Source organism: Pelophylax lessonae (assembly GCF_965119305.1).
Source record: "Pelophylax lessonae genome assembly, chromosome: 8".
In the NCBI taxonomy this organism is placed as follows: Eukaryota; Metazoa; Chordata; class Amphibia; order Anura; family Ranidae; genus Pelophylax; species Pelophylax lessonae.
In genome coordinates, this window is record NC_138775.1 from 168229051 (window position 1) to 168245510 (window position 16460).

Here is a 16460-nt window from a genome sequence, read left to right on the forward strand (position 1 = left end):
ACCTTCAGACACTGGCAAAAAAACAGAGGTACTTCCTGTGTGGGAGGGGTTAGTTAGGGGGACATCCTTTCTGATTGATTGCCAGTGTCCTTTACCTGTAGGTGGCCATATAACCCATATGTTATGATTTATGGCTCTGTGTCCCGTGATGTATCAAAATTAAAATCGAGTTTTTCCTTTTTTATGTTTTTTTTTTTTTATATAATATTTTTATAATTTTTGAAAAAAAAAAAACAGTGCTTAACTTTTAATTGTACGAAGTAACCCCACAATATATTAAAAATGATCTCATGTGTGCACTTTTCATTGCGATTAGATTTGATAAGGGGCAAAAATTATTGCACGCATTTCAATTTTAATGGGCAGGTATTTTTCATAAATGCCATTCCGGATACATACTAATAGGTAGTGATGGACGAACATCGGCCGGGCGGTTCGCGAACGTCAGCCGCAAATTTTCTTAAATGTCCGTGAACCACAAGTTCGCAGCGGGCCCCATTGACTTTAACGGGAGATGAACTTTAAAACCCTTTAGGTTGTTTTTGCAGCCACAAAAGACTTACTAGCTGTGCACAAATAGTCCCACCACATGGACAATGTCATAACTGAAGTATTGCAATTGGAAAAGTTGCCCTAAAAATTTATTTATTTTTTTTTTACAGCAAAAAACATTTTTTATTTTTTTTTTTTTTCCTAAATCAGCCAGAACTGACAGCAGCCAGTAAATACATGTCAAATACATATAGGGTCCATTCACACATCTGTAAAATGGGTCTGCATCTATTCCACAATTTGGCGGAACCTTTACAGACTCATTGATTTCCAATTCCAGTCTGAAAAATTAGGCATTCACAGGATAAAGAAGTAAGTGTTGGCCAGTACAGGCCCCAAAAATTAGCCCACATGCGTTTACCTGACAGCTAAGAACGTTGTATTCTGTGGCTGAAGGTACATTAGGCATTCACAGGATACAGAAGTAAGTGTCGGCCATTCCAGGTCCCAAAAATTAGCCCACATGGGTTTACCTGACAGCTAAGAACGTAGTATTTGGTGGCTGGAGGTACATTAGGCATTGACAGGATACAGAAGTAAGTGTCGGCCAGTATAGGCCCCAAAAATTGGCCCTCATGGGTTTACCTGACAGCTAAGAACGTAGTATTCTGTGGCTTAAGGTTCATTAGGCATTCACAGGATACAGAAGTAAGTGCCGGCCATCAAAAGGCCTCAAAAATTAGCCCACATGGGTTTACCTGACAGCTAAGAACGTAGTATTTGGTGGCTGGAGGTACATTAGGCATTGACAGGATACAGAAGTAAGTGTCGGCCAGTATAGGCCCCAAAAATTGGCCCTCATGGGTTTACCTGACAGCTAAGAACGTAGTATTTGGTGGCTGGAGGTATATTAGGCATTGACAGGATACAGAAGTAAGTGTCGGGCATTATAGGCCCCAAAAATTAGCCCACATGGGTTTACCTGACAGCTAAGAACGTAGTATTCTGTGGCTGAAGGTTCATTAGGCATTCACAGCATACAGAAGTAAGTGTCGGCCAGTATAGGCCCCAAAAATTAGCCCACATGGGTTTACCTGACAGCTAAGAACGTAGTATTTGGTGACTGGAGGTATATTAGGCATTGACAGGATAAAGAAGTAAGTGTCGGCCAGTATAGGCCCCAGAAATTAGCCCACATGGGTTTACCTGACAGCTAAGAACGTAGTATTTGGTGGCTGAAGGTACATTAGGCATTCACAGGATACAGAAGTAAGTGTCGGCCAGTATAGGCCCCAAAAATTAGCCCACATGGGTTTACCTGACAGCTAAGAACATAGTATTTGGTGGCTGGAGGTACAATAGGCATTCACAGGATAAATAAGTAAGTGTTGGCCATAAAAGGCTCCAAAAATTAGCGCACATGGGTTTACTTGTCAGCAGAGAACGTAGTATTCTGTGGCTGAAGGTACGTTAGGCATTCACAGGTTAAATAAGTGTTGGCCTTAAAAGGCCCCAAAAATGAGCCCACATGGGTTTACCTGAAAGCTAAGAACTTGGTATTCTGCGGCTGAAGGTTCATTAGGCATTGACAGAAAAAATAATTGTCCATTCAATGGACTTGAAATGCCTTTTATGCCGCTGTATTTAGCTAAGACAAGGACCAGGAATTGTTGTGGGTGGATGGCGGTCTGGCGCATATTTGTTGCCTGTTATGAGGAATTTCAATGAAACATGGTCTACTGGTCACATGTGTTGAATTCTTTAGAGATCCATGCCTCATTAATTTTTATAAATGTAGGGGTAGTCTACACTGTCATGAGCTAAGCGAGTGCGCTTATCGGTCACGATCCCCCCTGCTGCGCTAAACGTCCTTTCAGACAGGACACTGGACGGGGGGCAAGCCAACAGTTCCATTGCAAACTGTGCAAGCTCTGGCCAGAGGTCAAGCCTGCCCACCCAGTATTCCAGGGGTTCATCACTCCTCAGAGCGTCCACATTGGCCGTTAACCCGATGTAGTCGGACACCTGTCGGTCTAGGCGTTCCCTGATGCTGGATCCAGAGTACAGCTGTCGATGGTTCGGTTGAAAGAAGGATCTCCTATCTGAAGTGACCAAGACATCTTCAAACCGTCCCTCTTCTTGCAGGCGCTGTTGGATTACTACCCGCAATTGTCTCTCTGTGACTGGAAATTCCTCTGCCAGTGCACGGAAAAGCAGAATGCAGCAATTCCCGCAGCAAGGCCTGGAAGTGCTGCATTCTGACCGCCCTCTGTGATGCTGGTAACATTTCCGCCATTTTTTGTTTGTACCGTGGGTCTAAGTACGTTGCCACCCAGTACTGGTCCTTTTCCCTTTATGCTTTTTATACGGGGGTCCTCCTTAAAACACTGAAGCATGAAGGCCCCCATTCGCACTAAACTGGAAGCGGTGTAGTGGCCTGGCTCCAGCTCATCATCCAGGATAATGTCGTCCTCGTTCTCCTCCCCCCATCCACGGATAACACCAAGGATCCCAGAAAGGTTTAAAGCATGCTCTTCTTGCTCCTCCTCATCCGCCCCGGCACCATCTTCCTCTGACTCCTCTTCAGACTCCTGTTGTTGACTTGTCTCAGATGGAGTAGCACCCACTGGGAATTCTTCCAACATTGCGACTTTCTCATCTTCCTGCTCCTGCTCCTCGAAGGCTTTATCAATGACACAACGCAATGCACGCTCCAGAAAGAAGGTGTAAGGTACGATGTCACTGATGGCGCCCTGGCCATGACTGACAAGTTTGCATGCGTCCCGCATGAGCAGCCACTGGCGAGGTGAAAAAAACCCAGCTCCCCTGAACCTGTCTTGCTGCAGAGTTCATACAGGTAGTCGTTAACTGCACGTTTCTGCTGGAGCAGCCTATCAAGCATATGCAGCGTAGAGTTCCATCGCGTCGGGCAGTCACAAATAAGACGCCTGACGGGCAGATTGTGTCGCCGCTGAATGTCAGCAAGGCGAGTCATGGCTGTGTAAGATCTTCTGAAATGGCCCGAGATTTTCCTGGCCTGCCGCAAGACGTCATGGACCCCAGGGTATTTGGCAACGAATCGCTGCTCGACCAAGTTCAGGACGAGTGCCATGCATGGCACGTGTTATTTTGCCCTTTTTCAGCGCGCTCAGCAGATTGGCACTGTTGTCGCACACCACTTTACCAACTGTCAAATTGAGCGGTGTCAGCCACTGATCTGCCTCTGAATGCAAAGCTGAAAGGAGTGCAGGACCAGTGTGGCTCTTGGCTTCCAGGCACAACAGACACAGCACAGCATGGCAACGTCTCACCTATCATGTGAAATAGGTTCTGGGGATCTTGGGCAGCGCAGCGGAAGAGACGGTAGCAGCGGAAAAGGAGGAGTCAACCGAGGAGGAGAGGGAGGATGGAGGAGGAGGAGAAGAAGAGGCAGGCCTGCATGCAATCCGTGGCAGTACAACCAAATCTACACGGGTTACATACTTGACGGCCGTCAGAAGGTTCACCCAGTGGGCAGTAAAAGTGATATACAGTGCCTTGTGAAAGTATTCGGCCCCCTTGAACTTTGCGACCTTTTGCCACATTTCAGGCTTCAAACAAAGATATAAAACTAATTTTTTGTGAAGAATCAACAAGTGGGACACAATCATGAAGTGGAACGAAATTTATTGGATATTTCAAACTTTTTAACAAATAAAAAACTGAAAAATTGGGCATGCAAAATTATTCAGCCCCCTTAAGTTAATACTTTGTAGCGCCACCTTTTGCTACGATTACAGCTGTAAGTCACTTGGGGTATGTCTCTATCAATTTTGCACATCGAGAGACTGACATTTTTGCCCATTCCTCCTTGCCGAACAGCTCGAGCTCAGTGAGGTTGGATGGAGAGCGTTTGTGAACAGCAGTTTTCAGTTCTTTCCACAGATTCTCGATTTGGATTCAGGTCTGGACTTTGACTTGGCCATTCTAACACCTGGATATGTTTATTTGTGAACCATTCCATTGTAGATTTTGCTTTATGTTTTGGATCATTGTCTTTTTTGAAGACAAATCTCTCTCCCAGTCTCAGGTCTTTTGCAGACTCCATCAGGTTTTCTTCCAGAATGGTCCTGTATTTGGCTCCATCCATCTTCCCATCAATTTTAACCATCTTCCCTGTCCCTGCTGAAGAAAAGCAGGCCCAAACCATGATGCTGCCACCACCATGTTTGACAGTGGGGATGGTGTGTTCAGGGTGATGAGCTGTGTTGCTTTTACGCATGTGTGTCTCCCAGGTGGCTTGTGGCAAACTTTAAACTACACTTTTTATGGATAACTTTAAGAAATGGCTTTCTTCTTGCCACTCTTCCATAAAGGCCAGATTTGTGCAGTGTACGACTGATTGTTGTCCTATGGACAGAGTCTCCCACCTCAGCTGTAGATCTCTGCAGTTCATCCAGAGTGATCATGGGTCTCTTGGCTGCATCTCTGATCAGTCTTCTCCTTGTATGAGCTGAAAGTTGAGGGGCGGCCAGGTCTTCGTAGATTTGCAGTGGTCTGATACTCCTTCCATTTCAATATTATCGCTTGCACAGTGCTCCTTGGGATGTTTAAAGCTTGGGAAATCTTTTTGTATCCAAATCCGGCTTTAAACTTCTCCACAACAGTATCTCGGACCTGCCTGGTGTGTTCCTTGTTCTTCATGGTGCTCTCTGCGCTTTAAACGGACCTCTGAGACTATCACAGTGCAGGAACATTTATACGGAGACTTGATTACATACAGGTGGATTCTATTTATCATCATTAGTCATTTAGGTCAACATTGGATAATTCAGAGATCCTCACTGAACTTCTGGAGAGTTTGCTGCACTGAAAGTAAAGGGACTGAATAACTTTGCACGCCCAATTTTTCATTTTTTTATATGTTAACAAAGTTTAAAATATCCAATAAATTTCGTTCCACTTCATGATTGTGTCCCACTTGTTGATTCTTCACAAAAAATTACAGTTTTATATCTTTGTTTGAAGCCTGAAATGTGGCAAAAGGTTGCAAAGTTCAAGGGGGCCGAATACTTTCCCAAGGCACTGTACCTTCCCTGCCCATGTTTGCTAGCCCATGTGTCTGTGGTCAGATGTATCTTGGCACTGACACTGTGTGCCAGAGATATATTCACTTGCCGCTGAACATGGCCATACAGCTCTGGAATGCCCTTCTGCGAGAACTATTTCCTGCCTGGAACCTTCCATTGTGGTGTTCCAATGGCCACAAATTTACGAAAGGCCTCCTAGTCTACCAGTTGATATGGCAGTAGTTGGCAGGCTATCAGTTCCGACAAGCCAGCAGTCAAACGTTGGGCAAGAGGGTTATCCGACGTCATTTTTTTTCCGCTCCAACATTTGGGCCACAGAAGCCTGCCTTTTTCCAGAACAACGTGACAATGGCATGATGGCAGGTGGAGTGGAGGACAAATGTGAGGAGAAGGAGAAGAAGAGGCTGGACGGTGAGAGCCTGGAGTGTGGCTTTCTGGGTTCTGGCTGTGTTGCTCCTACTGGGCTCGGTGATGGGAGTTCAGGTGCCTTCTTAAGGTGGTCGTCCCTAGGTGAGTGTTGGGCTTACCGCGACTTATGCGTTGACTGCAAAGGCTACATATGGCAACACTGTTGTCAGCAACGGACACATTAATAAAAGCCCACACTGCGGAGTCATGTGCCGGCGTCTTGGGAGAGCCAGATGTGACTGTACATGGTTGATGGCTCGCTCCTGATACATTTTGCAGTCTGCTTTGTACCTCTTGTGCAATGCAAGTTCCGCCTGCCTCTCCTCCCTATCTGCTGGTCTGTCTCTCCCTCTGAACTCCCCTCCTCTTCCTCTCTTGTGGCCACCCACATGACGTCCATAGACACGTCATCATCGACGTCACCTTCCCCACCACTAACATTCGAGATCTCTGAGTTGGCAGCAACAGCGGGGACCAACCTCCTTGGGCTGATCTGGGTACTGTCGTCAGACTGCTGAGTGGCGGCTGTTGCTACCTCCTCTTCCTGATCCGATGCCAAGAATGGCTGTGCATCGCAAATGTCTTGTGATGGATTGGAAAATAGTTCCAGTGACTCAAGCGGAGGGTTGGTGGTGGTGGTGGTGTTTGTGGTGGTGTCTTTGGGGGTGCACACAGCAGAGAGTGAAGAGGGTGCAGAAGAGGAAGGCTGAGTGAGCCACTCAACCAAGTCTGGTGCGTCCTTTGACGTAATCGAACGCACCTTCTGAAACTTCACACTTTGGCTCCGGCCTACTGCTCCTGCCCTACCTCTACCCCCGCTGCGGAAGGGCCTACCTCTTCCTCTGCCTGTCATTTTTTAAATTACCCTGTGACAAAAGTCTATAGAGAATCGTAGTATATCTGGAAAAAGGTATATAACACCCCGCTTCAATCTGTGATATTGGGGGGCCGCAGGTTTATCACACCAGTTCTACAAATAATTTTCCAGTAACTGTTGTTACTGTGTGTAGCACAGTTAACACAGCAAAAGAGGCCACATTTTTGCAGGGCTAAAACACACTCTTAGAAAAGTATACTGTTAAATAACACCCCACTTCAATATGTGGTATTGGGGGGCCACTACTTTATCACACCAGTTGTTCAAAAAATTGGCCAGTGAGTTTTGCACTGTGTGTAGCAGAGTTAACGCAGCAAAAGAGGCAATATTGTGCAGGGCACAAATAGACTTATGAAAGTATACTCAGATGACACCCCAATTCAATATGTGGTATTGGGGGGGCCACTGATCTATCACACCAGTTGTTCAGAAAATAGGCCAGGGAGTTTGGCACTGTGTGTAGCAGAGTTAACACAGCAAAATAGGCAATATTGTTGCAGGACACAAATACACTTATGAAAGTATACTCCGATGACACCTCACTTCAATATGTGGTATTGGGGGGCCACAGTTTTATCACACCAGTTCTACAAATAATTGGCCAGTAACTGTTGTCACTGTGTGTAGCATGGTTAACGCAGCAAAAGAGGCCAAATTTTTGCAGGACTACAATACAGTCTTGTAAAAAGTATACTGTTAAATAACACCCCACTTCAATATGTGGTATTGGGGGACCACTGGTCTATCACACCAGTTATAATACATTAAAAGTGCTTTTGTCACTGTTTGAAGTATTGCTGCAGCAACGCTCAACACACCAGTCACAATGCTGCACAGTGCACAATACAAATCCACTATAATATGCTTTCTATATTACAAAGTATATTATACGTGGATTACCAAAAGCCAATACCAAGCCCTTAAAATGACTTTTGTGGACCTTAAAAGAGCGATTTATGTCACTGGCAATCACTGTCTCTGATGAACACAGCATACCTATCCCTACACTGAAAAGACACTGCAGCCGATCTGTCCCTGATGAATACAGCATACCTGTCCCTAAACTGAAAAGAGACTGCAGACCTATACCAAATACCAAATACCAGCCCTTAAAAGGACTTTTGTGGATCTTAACAGAGCTATTTGTGTCACTGGCAAATAGCCAGTGACACAAATGCCAGAGGGATGCCAGAGGGATGAAGACCTCTCCCTACGCTGACAAAAAGCAGAATGTGAAATGCCGACAGCTCTGGCCTATTTATAAGGTAGGGGGTATGTCTATGTGCTGAAATGTTTCAATTGGCTGTCCCGTTCCCCCTGACGGCTGTGTCATGGGTCAAAGCTCTCCCCAATGTAAACTAATATGGCCGCCGTGAACAACGCCATGTGTTCGCAAAATTGGCGGGTTGCGAACAAGCAAAATTTGCCGCGAACCGACCGCCGGGTGCACTGCAAGGCCATCTCTACTAATAGGGAGATTGAAAGGAATTAAAGGAGATGTATAGCCAAAGCTATAGCTAAAGCCCGCTGTCAACTGACATCATAGAGCTGGTGCAGGCTCTGAAAATATCCCAATCGTATAGCTGGCCAGCACCTGGCTCAGAATCTCAGTGAGCTGCTGAGAGCCTGCTCCAGCCGCTCCTGCCCCTCCACAGTCCAGCGCTCCAGTAAGCTCTCGAGGCATAGAGCTGGTGACTGACAGTCACCGGCTCTCTGCTCACTGAAGGCTGAGAACCGAGTGATCAGCGGTCTTTGATCGCTCGGTTCTCAGTCTTAGAGCTGGCGGGAGACCGATGCAGCATCATTCTGATGTTCTCCGTCTAGGTGAGTATAAATGTTTTTTTTTACAAGCCCATATACTTCTCTTTTAAAAACAAAAATGGTTCTGAAAATCATAAATACAGTGGTAAAAAAAAAAAAGTATTGCAACCCTTTGGAATTAACTGGTTTTCTGCAGTAATTTGCCATAAAATGTGATCTGATCCTAATCTAAGTCACAACAATAGACCAACACAATGTGCTAAAGCTGATAAAACATACCACACAAACAATTCTAAGTTCTTGTGTCTTCACTGAGCACACCCATGCTGGAGAAAAAAAGTTAGTGAACCCATAGACTCATTATTTCAATGAAAGCGAATTGGAGTCAGTAGTTTGCACACCTGGAGTCCAATTTTAATGAAATGAGTTTGGAGGTGTGGTTTGGAGCTAATTTGATAAAAGACACTCAAACATTGTAAGTTTTCTGCTAATAAAAAGCATCAGCTGATGTGAACCATGCCTCGCAAAAAGGAGTTCTCTGAAGACATACAATTAAGAGTAGTTGATTTGCATAAAGAGCTGGAAAGGGATACAAAACATACCTAAAGTGTTTAGGCATTCATCAGATAACATTTGGATAAATTGTTTATAAATGGAGACGTTCAGTACCGTGGCTATTTTTCTTAGAAGTGGGCGCCCAGCCAAGATGACTCCCAAGGCACAACACAGAATCCTTAATGAAGTGAAGAAGAACCCACCAGTAAGAGCTAAAGGCTTGAAGACGTCACTGGAAATGGCAAACATGCCTGTTAATGAGTCTACCATACAAAAGTCTTAAAAACAGGTCGGGTGTCCATTACAGAATACCACAGAGGAAGCTGCTGCTTTCCAAGAAATCATTGCTACGTGCCTGAAGTTTGCCAAAGAGAATCCTGGCAAACCACAACGATACCGGGAAAATGTATTGTGTCCTGATGACACAAGTTAAATTGTTCGTGAAAAATACCCAGCCCTTCCTTTGGCGCTAAAAAGACAGATTACCAACATTAAAACATCATCCCAACGGTGAAGTATTGTGGAGGGAACACCATGATTTGGGCTTGCTTCGCTGCCTCAGAGCCTGAGCCGCTTGCCATCAGAGGAGAAAATGAACTCTCAAGTTTACCAAATATCCTACAGGATAATGTCAGGGTGGTCAACAGCTGAAGCTTGGCAGAAGTTTTGTGATGCAGCAGGACAATGACTCTAAGAATTGAAGTAAATCGACCACAGACTGGCTTCAGAAAAAGAATGACAGAGATGCTGTGGAATGACCGCACGAGAGCCATTCACACCAGACGCCTGAAAAAATGTGTACAAGGTGAACCAGCTTTGAAGTTGTGCAGGTCTGATCCAGAGCTACCAAAAGTGCTTGCTTGAAGTCATTGCTACCAAAGGAGGTTCGAGCGACTGTGAACAAGGGTTAACTTACTTTTTCCTCTAGCTCTGTGACTGTTCGATGGGTGTGTTCAATAAAGACACGATAAATTACAACCCCTATTCCAAAAAAGTTGGGATGCTGTATAAATTCTACATAAAAAACAGACTGCAATGATTTGAATTCTCTTATACCCATATTTTATTCGCAATAGAAAACATCAAATGTTTAAACTGAGAAAATGTTTCATTTTAAGAAAAATGTAGGTAATTTTAAAATTGATGGCAGCAGCCTGTTTCAAAAAGGTTGGGGCAGGGCCATGTTTACCTTGGTGCAGCATCCCCTCTTCTTTTAACAACGCTCTGTAAAAGTCTGAGGAGACCAGTCACCATAGTTTAAAAGAGGAATGTTGTCCCATTCTTGCCTCGTATAGCATTCCAGCTGCTCAAAAGTTCTGGGTCGTCTTTGTCATATTTTATGCACATTACGTGGGGGTGCACAGCAGGGCACAGTACATGGGAGCACAGCAAGGCATATTACATGGGTTCACATGAAGGGTACATTACATAGGGAATGGCAGGGCACATCATGGGGGGCACAGGACACATTATGGGACACACATCACTGTGAAAGGATCCAGGCACTGGCAGTGACAGTCATGGGTGCATCGTCTTGTCTCTTCTATGTCTGCAGTGTGTGACAGGGCTCAGTGGGCCCCCCTTCCCTGCACACACTGAACACATGAATGATGCCCCAAATATTTTCAGTTAGTGAAAGGTCTTGACTGCCAGCATGCCAGTTAAGCACCTGTACTCTTCTACTAAGAAGCCATGCTGTTGTCATAGATGTAGTATGTGGTTTAGATTTGTCCTGCTGAAATATATGCAAGGCCTTCCCTGAAAAAAGATGTCATCTGGATGGGAGCATATGCTGCTCCAAAACCTGGATATATCTTTCAGCATTGATGGTGACTTTCCAGATGTACAAGCTGCATTTTCCATATGCACTCCCATACCATCAAAGATGCAGGCTTTTGAATGGAGTGCTGATCACAAACCAGAAGGTCCCTTTCCGGAGAATACTGCACATTTTATGTCAAATTACTGCAGAAAACCAGTTAATTTCAAGCCACTGTAAAATTGGGTGTTTGCTCCTATAAATGTTACAATGCCCAGTGTCAAAGCATACAGGGATTTATAAGGTTACACCTTTTTTCATGATTTCAGACCAACAGGGCCGATGCTACACAAAGGCAAGGTAGGCGCCTGCCCAGAGCGCACATCAGTCAGGGGAGGGCGGACTGGGCAGAAAGGGGCGGACTCGGCAAGGTGGCAATCCCCCCCCCCCGGCCCCTCTGAGACTCTGTAAAAAGGCCGCCCCGTTGCCCTTAATATATCACTCGTGATACTCATACTATCCACGGGCTGGTTGCACACAGAGTCAGACTGACACTCATGAGGAGCTAAGGTGCTGCAGGGGCCAGGGTACCCTCGAGACACAGAAAACAGAGGCTGAGCCTGCGAGGCATGCATTTCCATTGGGCGGGACTCAAGGAAGGAGCATGCTTTCCTCTCTGGTGCATGCGTGAGGCAAAGCTCTCTACAGAGAGAGCGAGAACACCAGGGAGGTTACCTGGTAAGTTAGTTCTGTAGTGGCAAGATATTTGAGAGAGCACGGAGGGAATCCATCATATTTAAGTAGTGGCTGCTGATCTTCTGGCTGGTTGCTAAGGTCATTTAATTTATACATAAGCCAAAATGTTGCTAACCTGTGATGCTCAAACTAAAATATACTACCCTAGCCTGTGCTGTCTATATACTACCTTAGCCTGTCCATTTACTACCCTAGCCTGTCCATTTACTACCTTTAGTCTGTCTTATTCGCTACCCTAGCCTGTCCATATACCTGCGGACCTTGGCTGGCATGAGGATGCAAAATAGTGCTGCCACTATTTGTCTTTAGGCTGGGTCCAGAGGCACAGGACTAGGACTGAAGAAAATGGGTGGGGCGATGCCACAAAAATCTCCACCCCCGCCACCTCCATCATATACATGGGCAGGACAAAGGGGGTGGAGTCAGGGTCGGAGCCAAGGGGGCGGCAAAATGAGGTTTCCCTACGGTGTCAAAAATCCTTCCACCAGCCCTGCAGACCAATCCATTGGCCACTTTGTTTGAGCCTTGACTTATGGGAGGAGGTGACATGCTCTCTTACGCCCAGAAACAGGGAGTTTTGCTGTTTGTTGTAGATGACCAAGTGGCAGGGGATTGTGGTGAAGGTATATAATAGTGGGGTCTTTAAAGTGACGCAGTTACTTTGCACTTAATAAATGGGCAAGGTAACAGTCGAGAACTGTCTCTTAGTCGAGAACTTGAATTTTTCTACTTATATTTAATACCTAATTAACTTTTACGGAAGTAGACATTTGTGCTGTTTTGTTAACATCAAATACAATTTGCAGAAACTAAACATTTTAATACCAAATCGTAGTGATTTTTTATTAAAACATGTATTTCAAGGTGAGAAAGCCCATCAATGTGAAGAGTGTGGAAAATGTTTTGGCCGCCGTGACCATCTGACTGTACATTACAAAAGCGTTCATTTAGGCGAGAAGATTTGGCAGAAGTAAGTGATTTCATTTTGATAGAAGAAAAATGTATGCAACTTATCAGGTCAAATATATATTAATATTAAATAGGATGAAAAATCTCACCTTTTGTTAATTAAGAATACTTTCAGAAATAGAAGTGTTGTTAGTTTATTTTTCCATCAATTAACAAAATGGAAAGTAAAAGAACACAAGAGAAATCCAAATCAAAGCAATATTTGGTGTGACCACCCTTTGCCTGCAAAACAGCATCAGTTCTTCTCGATACACTTGCACACAGTTTTAGAAGGAACTCGGCAAGTAGGTTATTCCAAACATCTTGGAGAACTAACCACAGATCTTCTGTGGATGTAGGCTGCCTCAAATCATTATGTCTCTTCATCTAATCCCAGACAGACTTGATAATGTTGTGAGCAGACCGGGAAGTAATGGTCTGTGGTGACCAGACCATTACTTCCCGGACTCCTTTTTCTTCTTTATGCTAAAGATAGTTCTTAAAAGAGAAGTATGGGGTTTCCTTTTTTCCCCATTTACTCTTACCTAGGTGGATGCAGCATCGGTCTGATACTGCATCTGTCCCCTGACGCCTCTACACTGAGAACCCACTGATCGAACACCACGATCCCTCGGTTCTGACAGCTCCCCGAGCAGAGAGCTGCTGACTGTCAGTCAGCAGCTCTCTGCTCTGCCCCCTCCTTTCTCATTAGAGTGCTGAGCTGTGGAGGGGCAGGGAGCGGCCAGCTCAGGCTCTCAGTGGCTTGCTGAGAGACTGAGCCGGGTGTTGGTCCAGGCACCTGGCGGATCCCGACTCCATGGTCGTAATGACACGGTGCCTGGACCGACATCTGTAACATCAGCAGAGAGCCGACTTCAGACTTTTCTTCACCCTAGTTACTATGTTTTTGTGCATAATTGAGTCACTTAGCCTTTTTTCAACGTCAAAGTTATGGCTTTTTGGCTGCAGTTCTTCCATGAGGACAACTTCTGGCAGGACTACTCCAGACAGTAGGTGGGTGTACCTGTGTCCTAGTTGTTTCCACAATTTATGTGCTGATGACACTGCTGGACATCCTCCAGTATCGAGGGGAAGTAAGCATGATGTGTCTTATTTACTGCATTAAGTTTTCTTTGCTGTCCACTGCATCTATGGTCCTCATCGCTGGCCATTTCTTTGTGTTCTTGTGAAATTGATGATTATTAGCACCTGCTTCGTAGAATTGATTCATCATCCACCTAAATCTAATCCTACAAAATCCCTTACTTTGTGCAAGTGTACAAAGTGTGCAAGTGTAGGAGGCAGTGTTGGTTTGACGCGAAAGTGAAGTCACCCCAAACATTGATTTGATTTATACTTTTCTTCTGCGCGCTCACTTTGCATTTTGTAAATAAAAATAAACAATTCAAATATATATTTTTGAAAGCATTCTTACTTTCTTACTTGACAGCATTTTTTCACACCTGTCTAAAATGTTACTGTACTGTGTGTGTGTGTGTGTACATACACTATATTACCAAAAGTATTTGGACGCCTGTCTTTTTACACGCACGTGAACTTTAATGGCATCCCAGTCTCCCAGCCCGTAGAGTTCAATATTAAATTGGCCCACCCTTTTCAGCTATAACAGCTTCAACTCTTCTGGCAAAGCTGTCCACAAGGTTTACGAGTGTGTCAATGGGAATGTTTGACCATTCTTCCAGAAGCGCCTTTGTAAAGTCATGCTCTGATCTGGAAGAGATGGCCTGGCTTGCAGTCTGCGCTCTAATTCATCCCAAAGGTTGTCTTTATGGACCTGGTTTTGTGCATTGGCTAAAATTATTTGGTGGGGGGGGGGGGGGGGGAGATTATGGTGTGTTTTTTTTTCTTTTTTTTCAGGGGTTAGGCTTGGCCCCTTAGTTCCAGAGAAGGGAACTCTTAAGGTGTCAGCATACCAAGACATTTTGGACAATTGCATGCTCCCAACCTTGTGGGAACAGTTTAGGGATGGCCCTTTCCTGTTCCCACATGACTGCACACCATTACACAAACAAGGTCCATAAAGACATGGATGAGCGAGTTTGGGGTGGAGGAACTTGACTGGCCTGCACAGAGTCCTGACCTCAACCCAATAGAAAACCTTTGGGATGAATTAGAGAGGAGACAACGAGCCAACATCAGTGCCTGACCTCACAAATGTGCTTCTGGAAGAATGGTCAAACATTCCAATAGACACACTCCTAAACCTTGTGTGCAGCCTTCTCAGAAGAGTTGAAGCTGTTATAGCTGCAAAGGGTGGGTCAACTTATTATTGAAACCTACAGAGTTAGACTGGAATGCCATTCAATTTCAGGTGTATGTAAAGGCAGGTGTCCCAATACTTATGGTGTGTGTGTGTGTGTGTGTATATATAATATATATTTATTATATATAGCCTTTGGTCCCTTTTTGAATAAAGTGTACTGTCCCCCGAAAAAGAGTACTTATACCCTTACAAGCTGGGCTTCTACTCCTGAGGTTAGGAACTGTTCCTTTCATTCCTCCCACTCTTCAAATGCATAGTCCAAAACAGACACGTACATTTGTAAGAACATAATGGCCTTCCAAACCAGCCAAGATCATGGAATGTCTTAACCCTGTGTTAACCCTGGGAATCAATACCCTTTGAGTCCTATTATACTGAATTGGTGCAAGAGGACGTGATAGTCAGACATACTTAGGCTTTTGGCAGAAGCTCTGTGGGCTCTTTTGAATTTTTCACACTTCCTGACCCAAGGGCCAGTGTTTCATCTTGCTTCCTAGTTGGCTTTATTGGCATAGCTATTGAAGCCATGGCCGTAACAGGAGACTTTTGGATTCAGTCATCCCTAGCCTCTTGAAGATTAGGAAATCGACTTCAACTAAAGTCTACTATTGCATGCTAGGTTTTTGCTTGGTGTAAATCATCATCCTAGAGGGAACTCAACGAGACATATTCTATCTTTCCTCCAGTCTGGCTTTAGATAACCATCAAAGGACAAACCTTGGTCTTGGTTGTTCTGTTTCAGAGACCTTGGACCTCCCACTATCTAGCTAAGGCCTTCGTTCAAGCCGTTGCTTACATTTCTTTCCCTGTGCGCCTCCCTGTGTTCCTTTGGGACCTCAGTTTGGTTCTTTCTGCCCTTCAGAACCTACAGTATCTCACAAAAGTGAGTACACCCCTCACATTTTTGTAAATATTTTATTATACCTTTTCATATGACAACACTGAAGAAATTACACTTTGCTACAATGTAAAGTAGTGAGTGTACAGTTTGTATAACAGTGTAAATTTGCTGTCTCCTCAAAATAACTCAACAGACAGCATTAATGTCTAAACCACTGGCAACAAAAGTGAGTACACCCCTAAATGAACATGTCCAAATTGGGCCCAATTAACCAATTCCCCTCCCCGGTGTTATGTGACTTGCTTGTGTTACAAGGTTTAAGGTGTGAATGGGAAGCAGGTGTGTTGAATTTGTTATCACTCTCCCTCTCTCATACTGGTCACTGGAACATCAACATGGCACCTCATTGCAAAGAACTCTCTGAGGATCTGAAAAAAAAAAGAATTGTTGCTCTACATAAAGATGGCCTAGGCTATAAGAAGATTGCCAAGACCCTAAAACTGAGCTGCAGCACGGTGGCCAAGACCATACAGCAGTTTAACAGGACAGGTTCCACTCAGAACAGGCCTCGCAATTGGTCAACCAAAGAAGTGGAGTGTACGTGCTCAGCGTCCTATATAGAGGTTGTCTTTGGGAAATAGACGTACAGTATGTGTGCTGCCAGCATTTCTGCAGTGGTTGAAGGTGTGGGGGGGGTCAGCCTGTCAGTG

At 44.7% G+C, this 16460-nt stretch overlaps 1 protein-coding gene across 1 annotated transcript in view; it reads left to right on the forward strand.

Moving 5' to 3' along the window:
* Positions 1-16460, forward strand: part of ZBTB41 (zinc finger and BTB domain containing 41) — an 82294-nt gene that overhangs the window by 47156 nt on the left and 18678 nt on the right. The window contains exon 8 of the mRNA XM_082265224.1: positions 12542-12647. Coding sequence (XP_082121350.1) covers positions 12542-12647 — 106 coding nt within the window. The remainder of the gene's footprint in view (positions 1-12541; positions 12648-16460) is intronic.